Below are 26,531 nucleotides of genomic sequence, written 5' to 3'. Positions count from 1 at the left end.
TGTTGCAACTTTACACTTCCTCCTTGGAAGACTGTGTCCTGCCCCCCACTGCTAGGGAGGCAATAGTCACATCCTTATTAAAACTGGATAAGGCACCAACTGACCTTCTCGCTTATATGCCGCTTTCTATTCTTAACACCGAATACAAGATACTTAGTAAGATTTTGGCGTTGCGGCTCCTCCCTCATCTTCCTCGGTTGATCCATACGGATTAATGTGGATACATACCCCAATGCAGCACCTCTTTGAATATCCGCCGGCTCCATGCCCTAATGCTCGCAGCGTCCGACACTTCACCGCTTGCCGGTTGCTTATCTTTAGACGTGCGTCAAGCCTTTGATACCCTAAGCTGTCCGTACATGCTGGCAGTATTATCTAAATTTGGCTTCCCTCAATCTTATTGTACATGGATTAAATTGTTGTATACTAGCTCTACATCGCGCGCTAAACCGGGTTTGACCATCTCCCCCTCTTATGCAATCTCCCGGGGTACGCGCCAAGGTTGGCCCTTATCCCCGATGCTCTTCGTATTAGCCCTCGAACCTCGTGCGCAATATCTGCGGCAGGTCATGGTCCCGTGTGGCCTCCCCTTGCACGGGGTGATACACGCTGTATCATTATACGCAGATGATATGCTGTTGTATTTCCGGGATTTAGATGCCGATAAGCGCAAGATAGCTGCTGTATTTTCTAGTTTGGGGGAAATTTCTGGCCGGTGTCTTAACGTCTCTAAATCGGTCGCCTTCTCCTTCTATAATACTTATCCATATCCCCTTTTGCAATTTGGTCGGATGCAATTTAGAGTTAAACCTGTCACTTTTAAATATTTGGGAATTCATATATATAAATCCAATGCAGATACCATAGATGGTAATGTAGTGCGCCCCATTAATTCGCCGCGCTCTCAGATCGCCTTATGGAATACATTGCCTTTTACGACGGCGGGCCGCTTGGTGGTGTCGAAAATGGTTATGTTGCCCCGCCTCCTTTACTATTTTGTGAATTTGCCGGTTGTCCTCCCAGCCTGGATTTTTAAAACACTTGACACACTTATCTTCCTTAATATGGGGGACGGGTAGACGTAGATTGGCGCTGACTAAGTTGCAACTCCCTAGTGCTGCAGGGGGCATGGGGGCGCCTGATTTTAAAACTTATTGTATAGTGGGACAATTACAGTGGATGGCATATTGGTTAGCGGGTAAGAACTTATTTGAAATTGGGTACTCCCTGGACTATTTGAAACGTGGAACCCTTCAATCTCAGTTATGCCTGGGTGTACAAAAGCTCAGTGATCCTCCTTATTTGCTGCAAGTTGCACTACATTATTGGAAGCAGGCTAGACGACAGGCAAAGTTGCCATTTCGGTACGCCCCAAACATCCCGATCTGTGGGCTACATACTAGGCGTGGAATAATTTCGATGAATCAAATTCAGGGGTGGACGCGGGAGGGGGTGGGGACAGTCGGAGATCTCTTTGCCACTTGATGCCCCATGATGAGTTTGCACGTACTTATTCAGTGCCGGAAACCTTGTTTCTCACTCATGCTGCGGTTATGCGCTTCATTCAGACTTATTGGTGCGTAGCATAGATCAAAGAGAACCCCCAACTTTTCAACTGCTAAAATCGCTACACATTATGGGGCACGGCCGACACTTGGTGCGCTGGCTCTATCGAGGGTAGAGGGAACATTCACATATTCCGTTACTGCATCTTAGGCAGAAGTAGGACTTGATACTGGGGCGGAAACTGGAGGACAGGGAATGGGCTCAAATGTTAGAGCACCCCCGGCGAGTTTCTCGTAATTGTCGCCTAAAGATGATTCAATTATTTATATTACATAATGCATACCTTGCCCCGGCAACGATACGAAAGATGTTTCCTTCTGCGTCCTCGGCATGTTCGCGATGTGGGGCGCCTGAAAGTGATTTTCTCCATATGATATGGTATTGTCCAGTGCTGCTGGGGTTTTGGTCAGAGGTTGTCCAGGGTTTGGGGGGTGCTGACAGAGCGTACACCATGGGACACAGTTGAGGCCTGTCTCTTGGGACTTTTCCCCCTTCCTAGGAAGGCGAAATTGCTACGCCGCTTTGCAGGCTTGGCTTTGATGCTACCTAAGCGTATGATTACGCAGAGCTGGAAGTCTACTTCAGCGCCCCGTGCGGGCGCTTGGCGTGAGGAGGTGGTCAGATGGGCCATTGCTGAGAGGGAGGCTTTACACCGCGAGGAATGCAGGGGACTGCGGACAAGGACGATTTCTCTGGATTGGGCGCACCTAGTAGAACTATTTAAGACTGCCGGGGAGGATGACCTGGAAGAATCACAGATTGCGATGCATGACAATGATACAGAAGTTTGACTACTAAGGGTATGATGCCAATGCTCACACTACCCTCCTGCCTCCCATTCCCTTCCCTCCTGCTCCGTACCCTCTGGCCTTTTCGGCCTTCCTCCCATTCTGGACCTCTTTTCATCCCCTCCTCTTCCCCCCCCCGCCCCTCCTCCTTGTGCACCCTTCCCAGAGGATCTCAGACCTGACAATCACCAGTTCTGAGAGCATCAGCTGTGTGTATTGTCACTGTAGCGGCAAATGGTTCACTAGTTCAGTTTGGGGGGCGGGATGTCTTGGGTGGGAGTTTAAAGGAGTACTGTGACTAGACGTTCATAATTGGGTCATTATTCGGTATGCAAGTACACAGTCCGTATATATATATTGATCCATTTAGTAACAGACAGCACAAGATCAGCAAACTATTGACGTGCAAAACCGAGTATGCGATCTATGTCCTCACCTGTCCTTGCAACCTTAGCTACATTGGCAGTACTAAATTAGCGGTGCACAAGCGTATATTGCAGCACTTACGTGCTATTTCCAACCAAGACAACACCTACCCCGTCGCCCGACATTTTAAAGAAGTGCATAATAGCGACACTAGGGGGCTCAATTATTATGTCATTGATTCCATTGAGCCCAGTAGGAGGGGAGGTGATCGTGAGTTCAACCTACGCAGATTGGAAACACGTTATATTTTGCAACTCAACACCAAGACACCATCAGGATTAAACATGACTGAGGATCTGCACACTTGTTTGGGTTGAGTTGTTCCTCATACGTTATAATGTTGCACTAGAATCTGTAATGCATTAGGACTTCTTTTTGCGATATTTGCACAAGTGTTCGTCACTTTTTAGTCTCCATTGGCCTTTATCCTGTTATGTTTTACTGGAATTTATATCGGATGTGTATACGGCAATTTTAAGAAAAGTTTTAGTCTTTTGTCTTAAAGCTATTAAGTTATATTATTTTATGGCTATTTATCTAGTATTTAACTATTTATTATTGACAAACTGTAATTTTTATGTGAATTTGCGTCTTTGCACATCTGCTATTGTCATCTATTCCTACATACATAGCTTTGAGGGTCAATATTCGCACTCCGTAATTTGATGTAACGTCCTTACAATTTATGTTATACCAGTATTTAATTTTGGACGCTTGTAATCCTCTCTATATTTGTTCCTATAACAATATGAACAGTGTCCTGTTTGCCAGTTCCTGAGTCTTAACAACTTACTTTTTTGGTATGACCATGTCCAAATATGAATTGTTTATAGATATTTACATCATCATATTATCCTTTTTAAAAGCACAGGCGCTTTTGTATTTTTAATTGCACTATACACTTTTCTTATTGGCCCTAAGGGAGAACCGTTTATATGTTTTCTGACATTGAGAGCAGGCTGTATTTATTGACTTCGATATCAGCAAGTATGTTAAATATGCGTGTCATTTTGCCTTACTCATACGAGCATTTATGCCGTTATTGAAGAGCATGTCTCTTTGTTGCAAGGTATTCGGAGATTTGAGTCCAATATGTAACTACAGTTATTGGCAACCTGATTATATTGTCAGCCCTGTCTCTCCAACAATATTTTTACTATGTCTATGAAATTGTAACCATGTGACTCCCCCATGTGACCAATACTAGCACTTTAAATTTGTGTTAACACGAGTGTAACGCTGTCATGTGAGCAAGGCTCTGAGGAGCCGAAACGTTATGGCCGTCGCTCTGGGTGAATAAATCAACCTGCACTTGAATTTGGCTCGTGTACTTACTTCGCAAAGCAGTTGAAGGATTTCAAGGCTGGTGTAAGTGGTAGCTGTGATATATATATATATATATATATATATATTCACAGAAAAAAACATAGGTTTCAGGCACGTTATAGTTAGGAATTAGCATTTAAAAAACCTCAGCAATTCACTGAAAAAACCATAGGTTTCAGGGGCGTTATAGTTAGCTGGACTTTTCACTTGTACAAAACCATTGAAATTCCCCCGTACTAGTTAGTTCAGCTAACTATAACTCGCGCGCCCGCAATGCACTGCTGATGACGTCACATATTACATCACTCATGACATAGTCAGTGACATCACTCATGAAATCACTGCTCCTCCTGCCTGCCCTGTGCGGTCTGTTGTGAGGCCCCTTCCCCTGAACTTTCTTGTCTGTGCACACATGTTGCTGCGCTTTTAGTAACATTTGAACCGCTTGGGCTAGAAACTATTTCTTTTTTGTTAAAATCTTCAGACTATCCACCAGATCGTGGATTATGTGGAAATGGGGTAAATATCCAATTATGCGATAAACGCAGCAGCCACACAATCACATAATTCCAGTGACTTAGATTATGCGGCATTAATTCCTAGTACGTGCAAACCAGCAGTTTTTAAGTCCACAGGATCGGTCGAAAGTGGTTTACGAAAACACCCGTAGATTAGTAAATCACACGAGAACCCTAACGCTTATAAACTCAATTTAAATTATCGCTCCCAACAAAACAATGGCTAGAGCATAGATATCCGTAGTGCAGCATGTGCAGGGTCACCAGGGACCAGAGATGTGAAGGGCCCAAGCACTTCAATTGGAATGGGCTTTTTCTACCAAACTGGAGCATTGTCTTTGGTTTAATTAGGCCCCATTGTACCCTTATTAGGTCACTGCAAAAAGCGTTGGTCACAAAGCATTTGTCAAAACTGTCTGGGTGAAATAAAAATGCCTATGACAGAAAGCACAATTTACCAGCCCCTACAATCACAAAAGTAGAAGAGGGTGTTGCAACCAATTAACAGGGCGAGCCGAGCCAAGGGTCTCCAACACGAATTTAGCCCTGAAAATGTTTGCCATGGAAATCATACAATAAACATCGCATAAAATATGATAACGTCTATTCAAAACGTAAAAAAAGTGCATTTCTTTAACACGTGGATGCTCTGACATTCATACATCACATTATAGCACTGTACTTTTTAAAAGTGGTAGTTTCTAAACACGAATTTACAGATAGAGCGATATTGTCTGTGTCTATTGAATCAAACGCAAAGGGTTTTTGAACAACTGGTATTCTGACCTCACACATTTGAAGGTGCTTTCGTGTGTGATCGCGAGAAAAAGGAAGATCGGTAAACCAAAAATTTGCCTAAAATCACACAATTCATTTAAGCAAGGAAATCGTGATTAATCCAGGTTTTCTGGATTCACTGTGTGCAAATAAACCACTAAATAATACCCATTGGTCGTTTCTTTTACTACGTGTTTATGCTTTGTGTCTACCTTTTTGTACACAAGGGTAGAGCGAGAGAGGCCGGCAGAAGCCTCAGTTGTTACAGGCTTGAGGTTTCAACGAGACAGCGAGCTGTACTAGAGCCAGACCTCAGGCTCATGTCTGGCGTGAGCTCCCAGCGGCTCGCCCACCTCCATGGAAATGCACATATGCTGAACTGTATACAAATAGTTTCAAATCGATCTTGTGAATGAAAAACGTTATTTGAAAGGAAAACGGGTTAAAAAATGTCCCAAGCACCAGGGGTGGATTGGGATAAAAAATTGGCCCGGCACCCTAAAAAAGTGGCCCATATTTGCAGATTGCTCCTTTTTCGCAAAGCGCTGCTTCAGTGTTTTAGTATTATGAAAACAAAGAGGGGGCGCTGGGCCGCATCTTACCGGCACAGACGCAGCCCAAATCGGCCATCACTCGGGTCAAAACAGCGACCCGCAGCTGCAACTCGAACACCGGCCCATTGCCCGAGTGCCCGCTTTACCAATCCGAGCCTGCAAACAACTACCGCCACTTCCAGACTACTTCTGATTTTACATAACTTTATGCCGGAAAAACAGGAAATGCTGAACAACATGAACGTATCAAATTCTTACCCCGACCAAACAAATTATTTGCACGAGGTCACCACAGAGTAACCCAATAATGGATGCCATGAATAAAACAAGCCACACCAGATAACCTTTATTCCTAAACAAGTGTTTCGGACAAATAACTCTCAACGTCAAAGCAGACACAAACCTAAATGCAGACATCGCAAACAAACGCTGCGTTCTCAACAGACCCTCGTGTTAGAATGAGCAGTCACCAATTTTCTTTTTTAAAAATATTTTGTTTTAACCACCTAGATTATTAACTTTTCAATAGACAACTTGGGAAATGTATGATATGTTTCGTTATTCGTTAAAACATCCAATAAAGTTAGAGGTGTATAGACGAAATAGTAGGGGAAAACTCACGTTAAATTACCTCTTTTAGAAAGTGCAATCCGAAATAACTACAAAATATTATTTTGGACTGCTTGGACATGTTAAAAGATACAGGACGTAATTGGGACCGAAGGAAGGATGTCTGCTGTTTGATGGACCGCATACAAAGTTGGACAACAAGTTACTAGACAGCATTCATTGTCGCTGTTTCTTTTCGCGCGCACGTAGTGAATTACCTGGATCTTTCAGAGTACATGGTGAACCAGGATCAACAAACTGTTCCTAAATTTGCAACCCAACCTTTTCAGACCTATCACTAATTAACGCCACGTGACTAGAAAGCGCCCGTGACGCAATTGTTTGGTTCGCACCTGTGAACTCTCGGTCTACGTCATCCACGGCTTTCTCTCCATTCTCCCGCCACCCGCCCATTAACAGAGCAGAGCCAAGGCACAGACTAGACGTAACATAGCGGTAACGTCGTGTTTTTGGAAGTTGAGACAAACTCAGTTTTGACTGCCAGCAGGAGTGGGACTCATGTCGCGAGAGCTACCCTACATTTTCACCAATGCACCTCTGTCCTGGGTGCGAGTTCCAGTGAAAGTGTGGCAGCCTAAAAAGTCAGAATTGAATGAAGAAAACCCTTGTTTCGCCTTGAGGATACCACCAGCCAGTCCTGTCCTTTTAGCCAACACAGCTTTGCATTATGGGACGTGTAGATTCACTTAAAATTGTGTAGGTCTCAGCTCAGCAAGCGCAGCATGAAAATGCGGCCCCCGGGGGAAGTAAGACCAGCGGTCTAGTCTTCCCCCGGGGAATTCGCGCAATGGAAAGGACAGGGAAGGAAGGGGTGGGATAAGGGGCGGGGTCGTCAGGTAGGGGATAAAGGGGGGAGGAAGAGGGAGTCCTTCCTCTTCCTTTCCCCAGCGCCTCAGGGTGGGTCAGCTAGTGGATCGTTGGAGTCGGGGGATCGTCGGTTTTGTGGCGAGCTTCGTTGGAATTTGCATTGGTGGTCGTGGTATCGGCGGGAATTTCGAACGGTGAGCGGCGGTTGTTGGTGTGGAGCGTTTCTGTGGCGGCCTCGTCTGGCGACGGTGGGCGGCCTGTGTGTGGCGTTTTTGCGGGTCCGTGAGGGCGGGGGCGGTTGTGCGGCGGAGCGCGAGCAGTTATAGAGGGAGGGAGAGGGGGGGGGGCGCTCAGGTGCCGGACGATGCGGCGGTTCGGGCAGCGCTTCAGTTGTTAGGTCGCGCGGGGAGGGCTGATTTGCTGCGGCCGGGCGTCTTAGAGCAGGCGTGGGTGGGGATGTCGAGGACACCGTGTTCTGCGTCCGCGGGGGTGGCGGCGGCCGTTGCGGCCTGCATGGAGGAACCGCCTCCGAAGAAGCACGCGGCGGGGGCGCGAGGGGGAGGAAGGAAGGCGGGGCCTGTGGGGAAACCCGGAGATAGGCGTCTGAGCCTCCCGGCCTTGGGGACGACGGCGGAGGTGCCTGTAGGGGGGGGGGCGGGGTGGGGGGGCGCGTAGTGACGCGGGTGGTGCTGTGGGGGCGCGGCCGGGCTGGGGGCAGCGGGGGGGCCTCGTTTTTGGTGGATTACAGTGGGGATAGCGACCTGGTTGAGGAGGCAGAGGATAGGGTGGGGGATGATTTCGCCCTGTATCTTTCGGGGAGTGAGTCGGCGGGGGGTGAGGGCGGTGGGTGGGGGGACCAGGCTCTGGACTCGGTGGGTGGGGGCAAGGGGAAAGGTGGGGGGCGGGGGGGCAAGGGTAAAGGTCCGGCTAAGGCTGTGGGGGGACGGGGATCGGGGCGGGGGACGCCTGCCCCCTCAGGGGGTGCGGGCCGCGGTCGTGGGGCACGGGCCACGGGGGAGGGGCGGTGGGATGATCGTTGGGCGGAGATGTCTCTGGAGGAGCGTATCCGGGAACAGCGGCGGTTGATCGAGACGGAGCGGCGTTGGGAGGAGTTGTGTGCGGCTAGGGAGGGGGAGCGGGCGGGGGACCAGGTGGCGGGGGCGCGGGCGCTGGGTGTGGCTGGATGAGTCAGGGACGGACTTTCCGTCGCAGAGACCTGGTGGCGCTGGGGCCCCCTCGGACTATGCCGGTCCCGAGGGGGGGGGGGATCCAAGCCAGCGCAGATTGCTGGTAGAGGCCGGGGAGGGCCGGCGGGGCGCATGACGGCCTCCAGACGCCGGGACGAAGTAGTAGGGGGGTCCGCGGCGGCCTGCCCTCCACCGAGGGAGCGCGCATCATCGGCGCCGGAGTATGAATTTGTTCAAGGAGAGAAAGGCAAAGGAGTGAAGCGTGTAGTGCGTGAGGTGCGGGTGGAGACCAGCGAGCCTGTGGTGGTTGAAGAGCTGGATTACGAGTCGGAGAGTGAGGAGTTGGAGGAAGGTGAAGTGCGTGAGGTGACGGGGCCGGAGGCAACGCGGAAGTTTGGGGTTTTCCAGGCCAAAGCCAGCTGCAGCAAGGCGCCAGTGGTGAGGGTGTCAGTCCCGGGTCCCGGCGGACGGGCGCAGGAGGTGCCACGCACTTTGACAGGTGAGAGCACATGGTGGGGGGTGGGGGGTGGGGGGTGTGGGATGAAGGGACCGGGCGGGGGCGCCGGAAGTCTTGCAGGTCTGTGGGGGTGGGGGACAGGTTGGTGAGGGCGGTGGGAGAGTCGGCGCAGCCGAAGGTGCCGGCTAAGGCGGCGGCCCCGGAGGGGGATGAGAAGCGGATGGTGGGGGCCGGCGTTCAGACGGATAAGGAGGGGGAGAAAGAGGGGAAAGAGGAGGGGGGAGAGAAACATAAGAAGAAGTTGCCTTATATGGGTTTGGCGATGCCATTGGGGTCCCATCTGTCCGAAAAGACGAGGGGCAGGATTTGAAAACACGAGTATGTGGACGTCTTTAAATTGTTGCATCGGGAGATTCAGGCGAAAGAGGGGTCTAAAGAGGAGGAGTGGGAGTTGACGAGGTGGCCACGTGTGCCGGTAAATATGGAAAATTGGACGTCGGCTTTCTTGATTTATGCCAGTATTTACTGGCAAAAGCATGAGGATAGGGCGATTGCGTTATTTAAATTCATGGATATTATCAGGAAAGCGCAGATGCACTTTGGGGGTTTCGCCTGGCTCAGTTACGATGAGGAATTTCAGGCGCGGGTCAGCGTCAACCCTGACAAGCCCTGGGGAGAGGTAGATCAGGAGCTGTGGGTGCAGTGGATGGCCTCCACGCAGTCTTCTGCGTCCACCCACACGGCAAGTGGCCTTCCGGTGGCTTATCGGCCTTTTCAGTCACGTCCCGCCTCGGGGGGCGGGAGGGGGAGCCGGGGGAGCGGGGGGAGCGGGCGGGCAGGCTGCCACTGCAGGCGCAACAGGACAGCCTGCTAAGGGTGGGGGAGCCACCACAGGGGCTTGTTGGAATTTCAACAAGGGGTTCTACACCCGACACCCCTGCAGATTTAAACATGAGTGTTCTAAGTGTGGGGGCAAGCACCCGGTCACACAATGTTTCACATTGGCCACCCCGTCCGAGCAGTGGCGGGTCACAAAAGGCAGGGGGCAGACTGGGCCAAAGGGCTCCTACACCAGTTAGTGTGGAGGCCATGGGTCCGTGGCTCTCCCGCTACCCGGATCGGGCGGCGGCATTGAGGCTGTTCTGGGGATTCACGGAGGGGTTTCGAGTGGGGTACCAGGGGCCTTGGGAGTGCAGATGGGCGGAGAATTTGCGGTCGGCGAAGGAGTTGCCGGGGGTGGTGGAGGCAAAATTGCGCAAGGAGGTGCTCGAAGGGCGAGTGGCCGGCCCGTTTGACACGTGGCCGCTACCTGCGCTCATCATATCCCCGTTGGGGGTGGTTCCAAAAAAGGAGCCGGGTGAGTTTCGCTTGATTCACCATTTGTCATGGCCTGAGGGACGGTCGGTGAATGATTTCATCGCGTAGGAGGATTCTCGGGTGTTGTATGCGTCGGTGGATGATGCGATTGAGTTGGTGAGATTGTGTGGGCGGGGGGCTGAGCTGGCCAAGTGTGACATCAAGTCGGCGTTCCGCCTTCTGCCCATTCACCCGGCGGATTTCTCGTTGTTGGGCATGCAGTTTGGGGGGGCCATCTTTGTGGACAAGGTTTTGCCCATGGGGTGCGCGATCTCCTGCGCTCTGTTTGAGACTTTCAGTTCCTTTTTGCAATGGGCCTTCACTGACAGGGCGGGGCACCGGCTGGTGTCCCACTATTTGGATGATTTCTTGTTCGTAGGCCGTGGTCGATCGGGGGAGTGCGGGGCGGCTTTGCTCCACTTTCAGAGGATGGCGGGGGAGTTTGGGGTGCCGTTGGCGCCTGAGAAGACGGCTGGGCCCAGTTGTTGTCTGGCGTTTCTGGGAATTGAGTTGGATTCAGTGGAGTGGATGGCGCGCCTTCCCCAGCAGAAGGTGTCGGAGATACAGGACTGTTTGAGCAGCGTGGTGTTGCAACGGAAGATCGATTTGAGGTCCGTCCAGCGTTTGTTGGGCTTGCTGAACTTTGCGTGCCGAGTGGTGCGGGCGGGCAGGACGTTTTGCAGGAGACTGGGGCTGGCCATGTCGGGGGCGGTGTTGCCTCATCACAGGGTGCAGATTTCGGTGGGTGTCCGGGCGGATCTGCGAGTGTGGCAGGGGTTCTTGAGTGATTTCAATGGGGTCTCCTTGGATTTTGCTGATGAGAACATGGTGTGGCAGGTGCAGATTTTTTCGGATGCGGCCGGGGCGCGCGGCTTTGGTGTGTTTTGGGATGGCCGGTGGTGTGCGGAGCAGTGGCCGGCGCGCTGGTTGACACAGGGCAGAAGCATTGCGTTTTTGGAGTTCTTTCCGCTGTTGGTGGCGCTGCAGGTGTGGGGACAGGAATTCCGGAACCGGTCGGTGCTCTTTCATGTGGACAACCGGACGGTGGTGGATTTGGTGAACCATCAGAGGGCGAGGGACCTGCGGGTGCTGCACTTGCTGCGAAGTTTCATGCTGCTGTGCCCGCGCTTCAATGTGCTGTTTCGCGCGAAACATGTGCCGGGCGCTAGCAATGACATCGCGGATGCATTGTCTCGTTCGCAGTGGCAGCGTTTCCGGAGGTTGGCGCCCGGAGCGGACTTTGCCAAGACCAAGGTGCCGGAGGGTATCTGGAGCTGGGGGGAGTGAGAGTGGTGAATCTGGTGGAGCAGTCTGTTGCCGAGTCCACGCGGCGGACGTATCGTATGGCATGGGTGGAGTTGGGTGTGTTCTTGGGTTGGTCGCGGGGTGAGTGGCGGATGTCTCAGCGAGAGTGTGAGGCAGGTGTCGTGCGTTATGTGTTGCACTGCATGGATAGAGGATTGTCGTCAGTGACGATTGCAGGTAAATTGGCGGGGATTTCTTTCTATGGGAAGATCTATCTGGGTTTTGATCCAGCCAGGGGTGAGTTGCTGAGCAGGATGCTGAAGGGCTGGTCCAGGGAGCGGGGAGGGCGGGGGGGAGCGCCTTTGTGCGAGGCGATCACTTTTGAACTGTTGGTGGATGTGTTGGGGGTGTTGGGTTCTCTGTGTTACGATCTGTACGAGTTGGCGTTGTTCCGCCTATGTATGACGTGGATGTTCTTTGGGGCTTTCCGGGTTTCGGAGTTGCTGGGGGGTAAGGGGGGGATGGGGATGAGGTTTGAGGATGTTCGCTTGGATGGGGGGCGCCTGGGGCTTTGGTTGGGGCGTTCCAAGACGGATCAGGCTGGAAGAGGCTCGTGGGTGTGGTTGAGTGAGTCAGGGGAGTTGGGAGTGTGCCCGGTGCGGGAGTGGAGCAGTTTTTGCGGGCAGTGCGGCCGATTGGTGGGGGAGATTTTCTGTCATGCTTCTGGAAAAAGGGCCACGGCTTACCAACTGTTGGCGGTGCTGCGCATGGCGTTGCGGCGCTTAGGTAGGGACCCAGCGGGGTATGGGACTCATTCCTTTCGGATCGGCGCGGCGGCGGCACGGCTGGGTTGGTCCTGGGATAAGATCAGGAAGATTCGTAGATGGCGTTCGCGCTGCTGCGAGCTGTACGTTAGGAAGTAGGGCGGAGGGGTGCGCGGCGGCTGTGTGAGCGTTTTGTGCGAATGTTCTCGTTTCTAACGCTCCTCTTTTCTTCGTAGGTTGTTTTGGGGGTCCTGGAGCCAAGACGGTTACCTGGATAGTGGGACATTCATTTGTGCATTGGGCTGCCAAGTTTTCTGACAGGCAGGTGTACGGGCGTAGCCTGGGCCTGAGAAGCAGCAGTCATGAGGTGTTCTGGTGGGGTAGGAGTGGGATGCGCTGGGGGGAACTTTTGCCTTGGCTCACGAAGAAAGTCTCGCAGCAAGGATGTCCGGATCTGCTTGTTATACACCTGGGAGAGAACGATCTGGTGCGGCAATCAGCGGTGTCGTTGATTTATTTGATGCAGCGGGACTTGGAAGCGATAAAACGCAATCTGGCTGGCGCTTGTATTGTGTGGACAGAGTTCATTCCCCGAAGGGTTTGGAGGGGGGCGTTGAAGCCCGCTGCGGTGGAGCGCGCTCGCAGGAAATTGAATAGGGCGATGAGGTTTTTTTGTGAGGACTGTGGGATCAAGGTGCTGGCGCATCCTGGTCTGCGGCTCGAAGAGCCCTTGCTTTTTAGGGCTGATGGCGTGCACCTTTCACACATGGGAAACGCCTACTATATGATGGAGATGAGGGATCTGATTAGTGGGTTGTGGAATGAGTCGATTTGGTGTCTGAGGGGGTGAGGGCGAAAGGTGCACTTGTGTGGAGTGGGGCAGGTAACCGCCCTCTGGGGGTTCCCTGGTTGGCGGATTGGGGAGGGGGGAGGAGTCCATGACGGGCATACTCACCCTTCCGGGGAGGGGGATACTGGGGAAACGTGGGGGTGCGCCAGACCAGTGTACGACGAATGGAGATGATGGTGGAGTTTTGGGAAGAGAAGTGAGGAAGCGAATGGAAGTGAGAAGGTTGCGGTGTGAAGTGGGGATGGAGTAGTTGGAGTCTTGGAGAGTATGGGATAGTGGGAAATGTTGTTGTTGGGGATTGTTGGGGATTTGTGTTATGTTTCTGGTTATGATTGTCCAACCCTGTCCTAATAAAATGGCCTTTTACGCTAAAGTACCTTGCGTGGACTGATTATTGCGCGACGTTGCACTGCACTTGCTGACTGTGAATTCGTCGTATGTACCTTTGAACCCTTGTGTTTCTGTGTGCTTGTGCAGTGGGCGCTCACAATCTGCTACCCTCCAGCCTTTTCTCCATCAAATTAATTGTTCAACAAGTTTCTTTTCAAAATATTCGAAGTCTATTCTGCTCCTTGACACGAATTGCCGCTACGGTTGGATGACGCGCAGGTGGTGCCCGGAAGTAAACGCCACGGCGGACGACAAGGGTTGCAGAAACTGCAGCTTTATCTCACAGCTGTAGACACACTGCCAGAGCCTTCGAAGAATCTTTATGCTACTTGTGATAGTACACATTGAAAAGTACTTCTGCCTTCAAGTGACGTGCAGTCTCGTTCCTCACGCGTACCAAGCGCAGGCACTGCTTGTTTTTATTTGCATACCTTGCAGAACAGCTGATCTTCTACAGTAAAACCGAGGCTGCCGAACACTCCCTTGGTCCACACAGACCCAGAGACGGCGCTCGGTGGGCCTCTGTTTACACCTCTGTAAACCTCTTGTATCACCCTCAGGGCAGTGCGCCTTTTAAACACGTGCAGATGCAGATGCAGATAGCCTGCAGATCCACATCTGGGTCAGTCGGCCGGTCAGAGGGTGCTCCCACTGCTCTGCCGTCTTTACAACAGCCCGGGCAGTCTCGTGGCTTTGATTGCAAACAGTGAATCTGGGGCAGCTCTGCCCCTCAGCCACTGGTCAGGGAAGATCATTTCACCTAAGATTGAACAGCATCCTATGGCGTGCGTCTGTTGATGCTGGATTCACAAACGTGACTGTAGCGTCACTGCGTGAAGCAGCACCTTCTGTACATTGGAGTTGGGCATAGCCACGTTTGGTTTATGTTAGACCTGACAGACTTTGATGGGGTCTTTCCTTTACATTTTACCTTCTCCGATCCATGGACGTCATTTAGGGGTCACCAGGGATTGCCAGATGCGACCCCTGTGTTGCCCCTGAGACTGGCACTGCCTCTGCAACCCCTCGCCATGGAGATGGAAAAGTCAGTGCCAGAAACACAGGGGCACCTCGTCTTAATGGACATTCGTTAGGACTCAACTGTCCCTGTTTTTTGTCTATTTATTTTTCCATACCAATAGTGAACAATATCTTACTCGCTATTAATGTAATAACAAATAGAGTAGATGTAGCTGCCTCGTGACCCTCCCTGGCAACTGAGGTAAGTACAAAAAAAATGCTTTTAAATGTATGTTGTGTGCATGCTAGCAGGTTTGAGTGTGTTTATGTGAGAGTGTGTGTATGCATGAATGTATATGTATGTGTAAGCAAAGGGTGTGCATGTGTTAGGATATGCGTGTGTGTGAAAGTGAAGGTGTGGAAGATAAATACAATAGTCACAGACAGGTGAATTTGAAAGGCAGCTTTATTCGTATGTGCGGGAACAGATGGCACGGAAAAAACAAATGTCCGAATTGCAGAAGTTCAGTCTTTTATGCCCCCAAACCACAAAAAGCGTTTCATTATATGTCACAAGAAAAAGGGAGTTTCTCAGCAGCTATGGACGAATCCATCACGTGTACATGCTACAGGCAGTTCAGGTTACACAATTATCAGGTAAAGAGCCAATCAGAAGGAGCCAATATTGCGTGCTACCTGCATGCCACAAGGCCGTGGTGTTCACTTCCTTCCCACATGTCCAGATTGGGACATTAGGGTTTCTTCCACACTTAAGCCATGCACTAGTAATGGTAAATGCTGTCTGAAATATTTGTAATACTTGTTCAATCACGGACATATAAGCTTTGCCACTTATAAATATGGTGTGGCCAAATGCCTGTTGCTAATCTAGCAGCATGTGCTGTGAGGATGATGTCCATGAACAAGCCTTGCGATGCCAGCTTACTTCCAGTAGAGTGCATCAGCTCACAAAAGTTCAAAATATAAGCTATGCACATTCTACAGGGCTTCAGGCACGGTCCGTGCAGGTAACAGCGGCGGGGTAACGGGGGACTTTCCAAGGTTGACGCAGAGGGGAAATTAATTATTGAATTCATATTCCCTCTGCATCGTCCCTTGAAATACCCCCTTACCCGGTCCCACTGCTGTTACCTGCACGGACCGCAGCTGCAGGCCTTATCATCACTGAATATTACAGGACTCAGCAGGACGAAATGGATTCTATGCATGACATAAAAACATGATTCCGCAAAGGTCAAGGGGCATATGACGTCTCTGCCACCATTTTGGCGAATTGACGTCCATGCTCCCTGACGTCCGTGCTCCCCTCCAGTATGCTGAAATTCATTTTTGTTGCCTTTAGGACTCTGTGCACCTTACTGCTGCTTACCGGTGCTAAAGTGCCTGTGTTCACTCCTTAAAAGATGATGGAACTGCCTTACACTCAATTGGCATGTTTAATTTACTTGTACATTTCTAGTAAAGTGGTAGTTCATGTACCCAGGGCCTGTAAATTAAATGCTACTAGTGGGCCTGCAGCACTTACTGTGCCACTCAGTTAAGTAACCCTATAAAACCTGTTTTTTAAAAAACAAATCTCACTCAGTTGGGTAGCTCCAAAAGGATAGCTCAGGTATGTTGGATTGAAGCCCAATGGAGTGAGTTAAAATGGGCTTAGGCTCTCAAGAGAAATGTACAAAAACTTAAAGACCATATTTTATATGCAGAGGTTTTTTCTAGCTGGGAGACCTTCCCACATAAAGAAGTTACTTCGGGAAGCTGCCTCCATTTTGACTAATTGGAAAGAGAAGGAGTATCTGTCTCAGAAACTATCAATCCAAATGAGAGTATCTTCCTTGGGTAGGACAGATTTATATCCATATCTCTATTTAGCTGCCGGATCATTACTTAGTTTAGAAATTAAAAAAATTAGAATAGACCTAAATCATTTTAAGGCTATATCCCTGTTTGACTGGAAAAAATAGAGGAACTAAGGTATATTGTATAGGCACTTTACAAAGAAAATTTACTATCATTCACATATTAATTGATTGTCATCTTCTGTTATCCAGGCATCAGAAATTTTCAATACCATTGTTTTTAAAATATGGTGCATAGTCTCGCCTCCTTGCGATGTTTTAGTGAGTATCTGCTTTTTAGATGTGATTATAGGCTTGGGGTACATTTTACAATCTTTGAGAAAAATGGATTGTCATGAATTAATGTTTTAAGTGATTCCTAATTCATTTGTTTTCATGTAAATTGATATTTTTAACCAGTGTGCATTTGTTCCGAAGAAATTAAGGGTTTAGGATGTTTTTATTGTGTTTCATGAGAAATACGGATAGTTATGAAACAAATATCATAAGCAGTAATATGGTTATTTTACTGCAGCTAATTAAAGAATGTGGTGTTAATTTGAATTGGTGGTTGAACTAATGTCCTGCCTGTGTGCAGTTTTATAATGTCAATTTACCTTTCAAAATAAACTTTTTCCAGGCCGAAACCCCATTTTTTAGTAAATACAAGTCACCGATAAGATAGGCCCTAAACATCCCATAGTGCAGGGTGCATTTTATTTAAAAGGTAGGACATGTGTTTTTAAGTTTTACATGTCCTGGTAGTGAAAAAATCCCATATACGTTTTTCATTACCGTGAGGCCTGTCACTCCCACAGTAAAACATTGGATTACCTTATTACATATATTAAGTGCTAACCTTAGATTGGGAACAGATAGATATGTTCTGTTTTATCTTAAAATAATTGTAATTTAAAATCCTCTTTAATGGTAAAGTAGGATTTTAAGTCACAATTCTTAAAATGCCACCTTTAGAAAATTGATATTTTCTTGTCCTAACCATTTGGTGCCTGCAGCCTGTGATCTGAGTCACATGACTGTGAATAGTTGGCAGTTTGCCTTTGTGTATACCTCCCAGACAGTGAGACCGATGAGGACTAGGTGTTTGTAGGATGGACGGAGCAGAGCTGTTCTCTGCTGCACATACATTTCAAAGGGCTGCTTCCAGCACACTCACAAAAACTTGACACCCTCCATTGTCACCCTAGACTACTTGAAGCCTAGGCAGGGGAAGGAAGGACATTTCCAGAACTTCAAAAACTAGCACCAGGTATAAATATTGGACCCTCAAAGCAACTCTACAATATACTGCTGGACCTGCGGAGGACCCACAGAAGGACTGCCTTGTACTTCAGAGGACTTTTCTGCTGTTTGAGACCTGCTTTGTACCTCAGAGGACTGACCTGCTGCTACCACAGGACTGCCCTGGTGCTTAAAGCTTGCCTTGTCCCCTCAAAGGGCTGTCCTGCTGCTGGAGGCCTGCTTTTTTGCTTGATCCCCAGACTATCAAGGTGACCCCAAGGGCTAGTTGGCTGCTCTCCTATTTGAGCTACAGAGAAATAACAAGCTCCAGAAACCTTAAGCCCTGCACTTGGCCACTGCCTTGGAAGTGATGCTAAAGGCACTTATCCAGAGAAAACCTGAAAGTTGGGACTGAAAAACAAAATTTTCACCAAAACGTAGCCTGAGAATCAACAGGAGATCGGTCCTTAGCTGCTCGCCGATCCACCTGAGGTGCATCGCCGGTTGGCCTGACTTCTCCATAGCTCCTGCTATTTTGTTCTCCGAAGCACCAAATCCTATTTAGCAGGTCCTCTCAGAAAGGGTGTCTGGCCTTGTGGAGTCATTGTCGGCTACATCTTGCAGCTTCGTCCTATTGGACATTTTTTACTTCCATAAAAGAGACTGTCTGACGGGGACGCGCTAAAAAGATCATTCTGCCTACCGTGAGGGGAACGGTTGTTTCGCAGTGTTCCTGATCTATTCCCTGCCTAGCCTGTAGCAGAGACTCAGGGGCCGTGAGGGGAACGGCACCCGCCTGCTGGCAGACACGAACTACACCCCCCAGAAGGCCTAGCGCTCTCAGCGCATCACCGACAGCTGAGGGGAATCCCTCATAAGGGCGGGACGCAGACCGCAGCGCGGGACGCGCTAAAAAGATCATTCTGCCTACCGTGAGGGGAACGGTTGTTTCGCAGTGTTCCTGATCTATTCCTGATCTATTCCCTGCCTCGCCTGTAGCAGAGACTCAAGGGCCGTGAGGGGAACGGCACCCGCCTGCTGGCAGACACGAACTACACCCCCCAGAAGGCCTAGCGCTCTCAGCGCATCACCGACAGCTGAGGGGAATCCCTCATAAGGGCGGGACGCAGACCGCAGCGCGGGACGCGCTAAAAAGATCATTCTGCCTACCGTGAGGGGAACGGTTGTTTCGCAATGTTCCTGATCTATTCCTGATCTATTCCCTGCCTCGCCTGTAGCAGAGACTCAAGGGCCGTGAGGGGAACGGCACCCGCCTGCTGGCAGACACGAACTACACCCCCCAGAAGGCCTAGCGCTCTCAGCGCATCACCGACAGCTGAGGGGAATCCCTCATAAGGGCGGGACGCAGACCGCAGCGCGGGACGCGCTAAAAAGATCATTCTGCCTACCGTGAGGGGAACGGTTGTTTCGCAGTGTTCCTGATCTATTCCTGATCTATTCCCTGCCTCGCCTGTAGCAGAGACTCAAGGGCCGTGAGGGGAACGGCACCCGCCTGCTGGCAGACACGAACTACACCCCCCAGAAGGCCTAGCGCTCTCAGCGCATCACCGACAGCTGAGGGGAATCCCTCATAAGGGCGGGACGCAGACCGCAGCGCGGGACGCGCTAAAAAGATCATTCTGCCTACCGTGAGGGGAACGGTTGTTTCGCAGTGTTCCTGATCTATTCCTGATCTATTCCCTGCCTCGCCTGTAGCAGAGACTCAAGGGCCGTGAGGGGAACGGCACCCGCCTGCTGGCAGACACGAACTACACCCCCCAGAAGGCCTAGCGCTCTCAGCGCATCACCGACAGCTGAGGGGAATCCCTCATAAGGGCGGGACGCAGACCGCAGCGCGGGACGCGCTCGGGCAGCGCCCGGGCGAAGCCCGGGCCAAGGGCGGGCCCGTCCTTGCCCGTCAAAGGCCGGATAAGGCTGGGCTGGGCACACCCGCTAAGATCTGTGGCAGGACTTCAATTAGTAAGTACTGGCGTCTCATTGTGTGGATGTAAATTTTACCTGAGACTGTCTGTTTGTGGACCTAACTTTGCCAGGAGCTGGGTGGAGTGGTGTCGCTTCGAAATCACCACGCAGGTTGAGACTTAACGCCCTGCTAATTGTGGTTCTTGTACAATAAGAGGAATCTAAGGCATTTGTGTCGTGAGAGCAAAAGGAGGAGAATTAGGCTTATCTCTCTGTGGGACACTGAATTTATTTGTGGGCCAATTAAGTTTACTATCTGTTAACCCGCACTGGAGTTGCCTGCTAAAAAAGGCTTACTAGTATATTGCTTATCATGAATACCAGGCCTAGTACGAGAAGAAAATCGTCGGTGGGGGGATCCGTTCGAGGCACCCTAGATCAGTTCATTACAAGGGCTGCCTCTTTGCTTGAACGAGAAATTGTGCACACAGAACGTCGATTATCATCTGAGGTATTGAGGAAACGCTCCTCGCTGGGGGCTATCCAGCTAGCAACTACCCCCTCACATCATATTACACATACTGATGACTTAGAACTAAACACTGATATAGGTATCCCCCCGCAACTACAAGACACTACAGAATCACAGCCAAGATCTAGGGGACCAGTCACCCTAGATAACAGCATAGGCTCACAAATCGAACTTTCCCTTGAGGAGCAGTTAGCGACCCCAGCAAACAAACATCTCACTAAAAAGAACAGTACAATTAAAACAAAAGATCCAGGACCTGGGCTAACGTGGCATAAATAAGCAAAAAGGAGGCCACGCCAAACCCTCAAATATTGCCACAAGTCCTGTGAATATAATTGATTCACCAGAACGTAATACTGGTTCAGGTAATACGTCAGTGCATCCATATAAAGATCTAATGAGGGACATAGAACAACTAGTTAAGTCCCTATTATCTCCTCTGGCGGAAAGGGTAAAGAGAATAACAGAGCAGCTGGAGTCTTTGCAAGATACTGGCATAGTTAACACAAATCTGTTGAGGGAACTATCATTGAAAACGTGCTCTTTGAACCCTCCAGGCCCAACACCCGAATCAACAATGAATATTACAATCCCTGTAAAAGGCGCTAAGACGCTTTCTCCCTCTAACAAGAATAGCACTGCCTCACAGAATGAGTACATAGATATAAAGAAGCTAAGGGGTAGCGGAGTCCCAAACAAGCAGAACCATGAACCCAGTAAATGTGATGAGAGAGCCCACGTAGATAAAAATCCTAGGGGCTCTTCTGCACACATTGATCTCCCTCCAGAGGCAGCTCCATATGTTATTGCACTTACTGGGGTTCCAGAGCTAGAATGTGAGAAATTTGAAGGGTACCAAACTCTTAAGAACAAAGTAATGCACTGGTTAAGAGTGAATAGGCCATTACCCCCCAACTTAGATTGAGAGATTCTTCATGTGAGAAGGCTGAGCTGGGTGGGACAAAGACCTAAAAATGTACAAGGGGATGTTATAATTGTCAATTTTAGAGATCATAGAGTGGTGAACTATATTAGAGACTGGCTATCAGAGGGTTATGAGGGTGGTATATCCACCCACGACTTAAGTTACTTTTACCCAATATCTCTGATAGTGTAACGTCCTGGCTTTCGCGGGGTTGGGACAAACAGACGACGGACCAGAGAAATGGAGGTTTAAGGATGATTTAATAAACAGTTAAACAACTACAGACAACAAAGAATACCGGTACTGGAATCACCAGTTAAAGTACGATACCCATTCACAGCTCGTCTAACCGTCCTCCGCATGCACACCGGACCCGGTATGCTCCAACGGAGGGCACAGTGCTAAGCAGTGGCCGACAATGCCACTCGACCGCTGTGAAGGATAGTTCCAAGGTTGTGGAATCTACGGGGGGGCACGTGGGAGTCACCCGGCCGGGCTCTCTACCACCTGGGAACAGCCGCTCTACCAGTATCCCCCAGAGTACTGCCACAACACAAAGACGCTGGGAACACCTCCTAGTGTGCGTCTCTTGTATCCGGGTTTAAGTGATGATACCCAAGGTGGCGCAGAGAATGGAGGGGAGCAGCCGCTCTACCTATCCCAGTTCTCCTACGAGTGTCGATGGCTAAGACGCGGAAACACCTCCGGGATAGCGTCTTAGCTCTGAGCGTGTGTTTACCCAAGGAACGAGGGTTGGGAGCTTCGGCTCGCACCAACCTCGTTTTCTCCAAATTGTCAGGCCGTTGGGAGCTTCGGCTCTACCAACGGGACTTGTGCCCAATGACGTTGAATACGGCTCTCAGAACGGGACAGGACACGGGCAGGAAGCACACGCCAGCACCTCTCCTCCGCTCCTTAGAATGTTCCTTCCGCCGCTCAACTCACCAACGGGTCCGTGTACCTCAACCAGGTACTCCGGCAAAGATCAGAATATCCGACGCCGAGTCCCAGTGATCTTCTCCTTAAGTAGTACTCTCGGCGTTGTATAACCATGACTCTTGAGTTGCATAACATGAAAACTAAACATAAACTTGGTGTTATGCAACCTGAACTCTTGAGTTGCATAACATGAAAACTAGGCGTTACCCTTGGTGTTATGTAACCAGAACTCTTGAGTTGCATAACATGAAAACTAGGCGTTTCCCTTGGTGTTATGTAACCAGAACTCTTGAGTGGCATAAGGCAATTGTTGCCGGAGGGCATTCTGGGAGTTGTAGTCCGCTCTCCTCCATGCGCACCAGGTTCACGGAAGTGGCATTGTGGGAGGGAATCCATGTGCGGGAGGGGATTCCTGACAGTACATCCCCCTCCCATCAGCGCCAGCACAGGAAGGATATCGACGATGGAATGACGATACCAGACGAGGAGCGTGAACCCACGCCGCAGGTTCCCATGACTGCTTTCGGGTCCGTACCCCTTCCATGCCACCAGATACCATAGTTTGTCCCTGCGCCACTTGGAATCCAAGATACCAGCCACCTCATACTCCACCTCCGAATCCACAGTCACCGACACCGGCGTACGAGGCCTCACCGCGTTCGCGGGTTTCAAGAGAGAAACGTGGAACACGGGATGGATCCGCAGGGACTGGGGCAGGCACACTTTCACGTTCACCGGGCTGATGCATCGAAGGATCCTATATGGGCCCATGAAGCGGGGATGGAACATGCTACTTTTCTTGAATCTCATGTGCCGAGTAGAGACCCAGACGTAATCTCCAGGTTTGTAGACCGGTCCAGGCCTTCTCCTCCTATCAGAAAAGGCTTTATACGTGGCCTTAGCCCCCTCCAGGGCAACTCGAGAACTCATCAAGGCCTCCTTGATGCGGGCCACCCTCTTGGCTGTTGTCGGCAATCTGTCTTCCCTGACCGGGTGCAGAAACGGCAAGAACCGGGGATGATGGCCGTAGTTACTATAAAAAGGGGAGGCCTTGGTGGAACAATGTGTGGCGTTGTTGTACGCGATTTCCGCGATCCAAAGTAGGTCCACCCACTCATCCTTCCCTTGCTCTACAAAACAACGTAGATATTGTTTGAGCGACTGGTTCAGGCGCTCCGTCTGGCCGTCCGTCTGCGGGTGATAACTCGTGGACATGGCAGACTTGACATGTAACGCCGAACACCAAGTTTTCCAGAAGTGCGACGTGAACTGAGACCCCCTGTCCGACACGATCACGTTGGGTAGGCCATGTAGTCTCACTACATTCTTCAATAACAGCGACGCCAGCTCTCCTGCCGAAGGTACCTGTTTGCAAGCGAGGAAGTGCCCCATCTTCGTGAGATAGTCCACCACCACCAGTATGGCCGTCTTTCCTTGATCCTTTGGTAGCCCGACAATGAAGTCTAAGGATATGTTTTCCCAGGGTTTGGTCGGTGTAGGAAGGGGTTGGAGGAGTCCTTGTGATCTTCTGTGGTCCGATTTCATGGATGCGCAAACGGTACATGATGAACACCAATTCCGGACGTCTGTTCTCATGGCAGGCCACCAGAACTGCCGTCCTAGGCTCGCTACCGTCTTTTCGACACCCAGATGGCCGGCACAGGGAGACACGTGGCACCAGGTGAAGGCCTGTTTTCGAAGCCTAGGCGTGGGTAACAACATACATCGTCCTTTCACCGGAATCCCGTCCTTCATCTGCCACTCCTTGTGACTGTGAAGCCACCTCCGCCACATGACGGTATGGGTCCCCTTCTGGACCCCCCTGAGGAACGTCTGTGGTTGAATCACCCCTATCACAACTCCTGGAGGGATGATGGAATGTTCGGCAACCGGCTGCGGATCCCTGGCATTCGATTGCCTCGAAAGCGCGTCCGCTTTCCTGTTCTCCGTACCGGGTCGGTATGTGATGTGGAAATTGAAACCGGAGAAAAAGATCATCCACCTCATTTGACGGGGAGACAAATGCCGGGCCGCCGTCAGAAACTGGAGGTTTCTGTGGTCCGTATACACTGTAACCACGTGTCTGGCCCCCATTAACAAATGCCTCCACTCAGCAAATGCGTCCTTTATTGCGAGTAGTTCCTTCTCCGCAATATGGTAATTGCGTTCCGCGTCGTTCAATTTACGAGACATGTACGCCACAGGATGGAGCAAACCCGACATCTCATTCCTCTGAGATAGAATGGCACCCAGCGCCACATCAGAGGCGTCCGTTTCTACCACATAGGGTAATTCCGGATTCGAGTGAGCTAGCACCGGGGCGGTGCTGAAGGCCTTCTTGAGGGCCACAAATGCTTTTTGTGCTTCCGGTCCCCACACGAACTCCTGAGACTTCCTTAGTAGTTGCGTGATCGGGGCAACCAAGCCTGAAAACCCCTCAATAAAACGCCTATAAAAGTTGGCGAAGCCTATGAAGCTCTGGACTTCCTTTACTCCTCGGGGCACCGGCCACTCCTCCACCGCTCTGATCTTGCGTTCCGCCATCTCCTGTCCGTTGGGGCTCAGCATCACCCCAAGGAATTCCACTGATGTGACGTGGAAGTCACATTTGCTGAGTTTGCAGTATAGCATGTTTTCCCCCAGTTTTTTGAGAACTGCGGATACGTGCTGTACGTGTTCTTCCTCTGAGTTGGAGTAGATGAGTATGTTGTCTATGTAAACGACCACGTAGATATCCAATACCTCCCGGAACACCTCATTGAGGAAGTATTGGAAGGCGGCAGGGGCATTGCATAGACCGAACGGCATGACGAGGTACTCAAAGAGCCCGAACCTGGTCTTAAAGGCGGTTTTCCATTCGTCGCCGTCCCTCATGCGCACAAGATGGTATGCCCCCTTGAGATCAAGCTTTGTGTATATTTGGGCCTTTTTTACCTGTTCCAGGAGAACGCTTATGAGAGGCAGGGGGTACCGGTTTTTTATGGTTATCGCGTTCAAGGCCCTAAAGTCCACGCAGGCCCTCAATTCGCCATTCGCTTTCGGAATGAAAAAGAGAGGCGATGCGGCAGGGGATTTCGACGGCCTGATGAACCCCAGCCCTAGTAACTTATCCAAATATCCCCGTAGATGTACGTTTTCGGGTTCTGTGAGCGCATACAGTCTGCCGCTGGGAACGCTAGCCCCCGGAACCAGGTCGATTTGGCAGTCGAACGGTCTATGTGGAGGGAGCACCTCCGCTTGGATTTCATCGAAGACGTCCCCGAAACTGTGATACACTCTGGGCAGCTTTACGTCCTTTTCTGCTGCCGTGGCGACCGTGTGACCTTCACCTACCTCACCTTCGTGGGGGTCCTGCCGCATGCCGCACCATTGTTCACAAAACGGGGAAGTCATCTCAATGTGATGCGTAGGCCAATCCACCGTTGGGTTATGTTTTTGGAGCCAGGGTAGACCCAATATGACCCCGTACTGCGGGGCTCTGATTATGCTAAAGTCGATACGTTCGTTATGCAGTTTTCCGAACCTCACCGGTATTTCTCCTGTGTGCTGTCCGATAGGTCCGGTCACCAGACTTCTCCCATCCACTGCATACACCTCCTCTGGTATCTGTTTGGGAAGGAGAGTGAGACCCAGTCTCCGTGCTTCATTGTAGTCCATGAACATGCCCGTGGCTCCTGAATCAATCATGGCTACCACAGGTATCCACTGGTCCTGCACTCCTACGTGTAAGGTAATAAACAAATGTCTTCGCCCTTTTTGATTCGGGCTCAACATGGAAGGGATGTGGGTGTGACTCCAAGATGCCCCTTCCCTAGACCCGGAGTCCCTCAGTTTTCCGCCGGTGCTTCCACCACTGCTGTCACCGTTTTGTTCGCTCGGTATCGTGAGGTTTTTGGCTTGGCTGGACACTCGCGTACATAGTGCTCCTTTTTCCCGCAGTAAAGGCAAAGGCCTTGCTTGCGGCGTGATTCTTTTTCAGTGGCTGTAAGGCTCGCCCTTATAGCTCCTATGTCCATGGGTTCCGTCCTGGTGGAGGAGTTGGTCTCAGGGCCACCTATCGAAACATACGATGGCAGCGCTTTCCCTTTCCTCTTGTGATCGCCCTTTCTTTCGTTCAATCTATGGTCCAGCCGTAGCACCAGGTTGATCAAGCCTTCACATGTCTTGGGTTGGGGGTCGATTTGTGCTACCACATCTTTGAGCTCTTCGCTCAAGCCCTGGTGAAACAGCGCGGTTTGTTTGGCTATGGGCCACTTGGTTTTGGCCACTAACCTTCGAAAAGCATTAAGGTACTGCACCAGATCATTGTTGCCTTGCCTCAGCTCCAACATCTCTCGGTCGGCAGTATACGAGTCCGCCCTTCGATCAAACACCTTCAAGAATTCCTCGCGGAAGGCTCCCCAATCACATAGGATAGGGTCGTCCCTGCTCACCAGTGGGACTGCCCATTGCGCCGCGTTCCCAGCAAGATACGAGATCAGAAAGGCCACTCTGGCTTGGCTGGTAGGAA

General features: G+C 50.6%; 1 protein-coding gene across 8 annotated transcripts in view; it reads right to left on the bottom strand.

Moving 5' to 3' along the window:
• LOC146869330 (RNA helicase MOV-10-like) overlaps positions 1-26,531 on the bottom strand; it is a 614,726-nt gene that overhangs the window by 565,102 nt on the left and 23,093 nt on the right. For 5 of the 8 annotated variants that reach the window (XM_085650241.1, XM_085650257.1, XM_085650262.1 and 2 more), the window contains exon 1: positions 6,004-6,209. The exons of 1 other annotated variant lie outside the window; for it this stretch is intronic. In XM_085650241.1, the coding sequence (XP_085506367.1) occupies positions 6,004-6,194 (191 nt within the window). In that variant the 5' untranslated portion in view covers positions 6,195-6,209. Of the gene's footprint in view, positions 1-6,003; positions 6,210-6,586; positions 6,740-6,782; positions 7,302-26,531 lie in introns of those variants that run through there. 2 more of the 8 variants (XM_085650264.1, XM_085650271.1) reach the window with 2 other exon arrangements.

The sequence above is a fragment of the Triturus cristatus genome, chromosome 1_1 (assembly GCF_964204655.1).
Source record: "Triturus cristatus chromosome 1_1, aTriCri1.1, whole genome shotgun sequence".
NCBI classification, from domain to species: Eukaryota; Metazoa; Chordata; class Amphibia; order Caudata; family Salamandridae; genus Triturus; species Triturus cristatus.
Note: the sequence above shows the minus strand (reverse complement) of the source record. Positions and strands in the feature narration are given on the sequence as shown.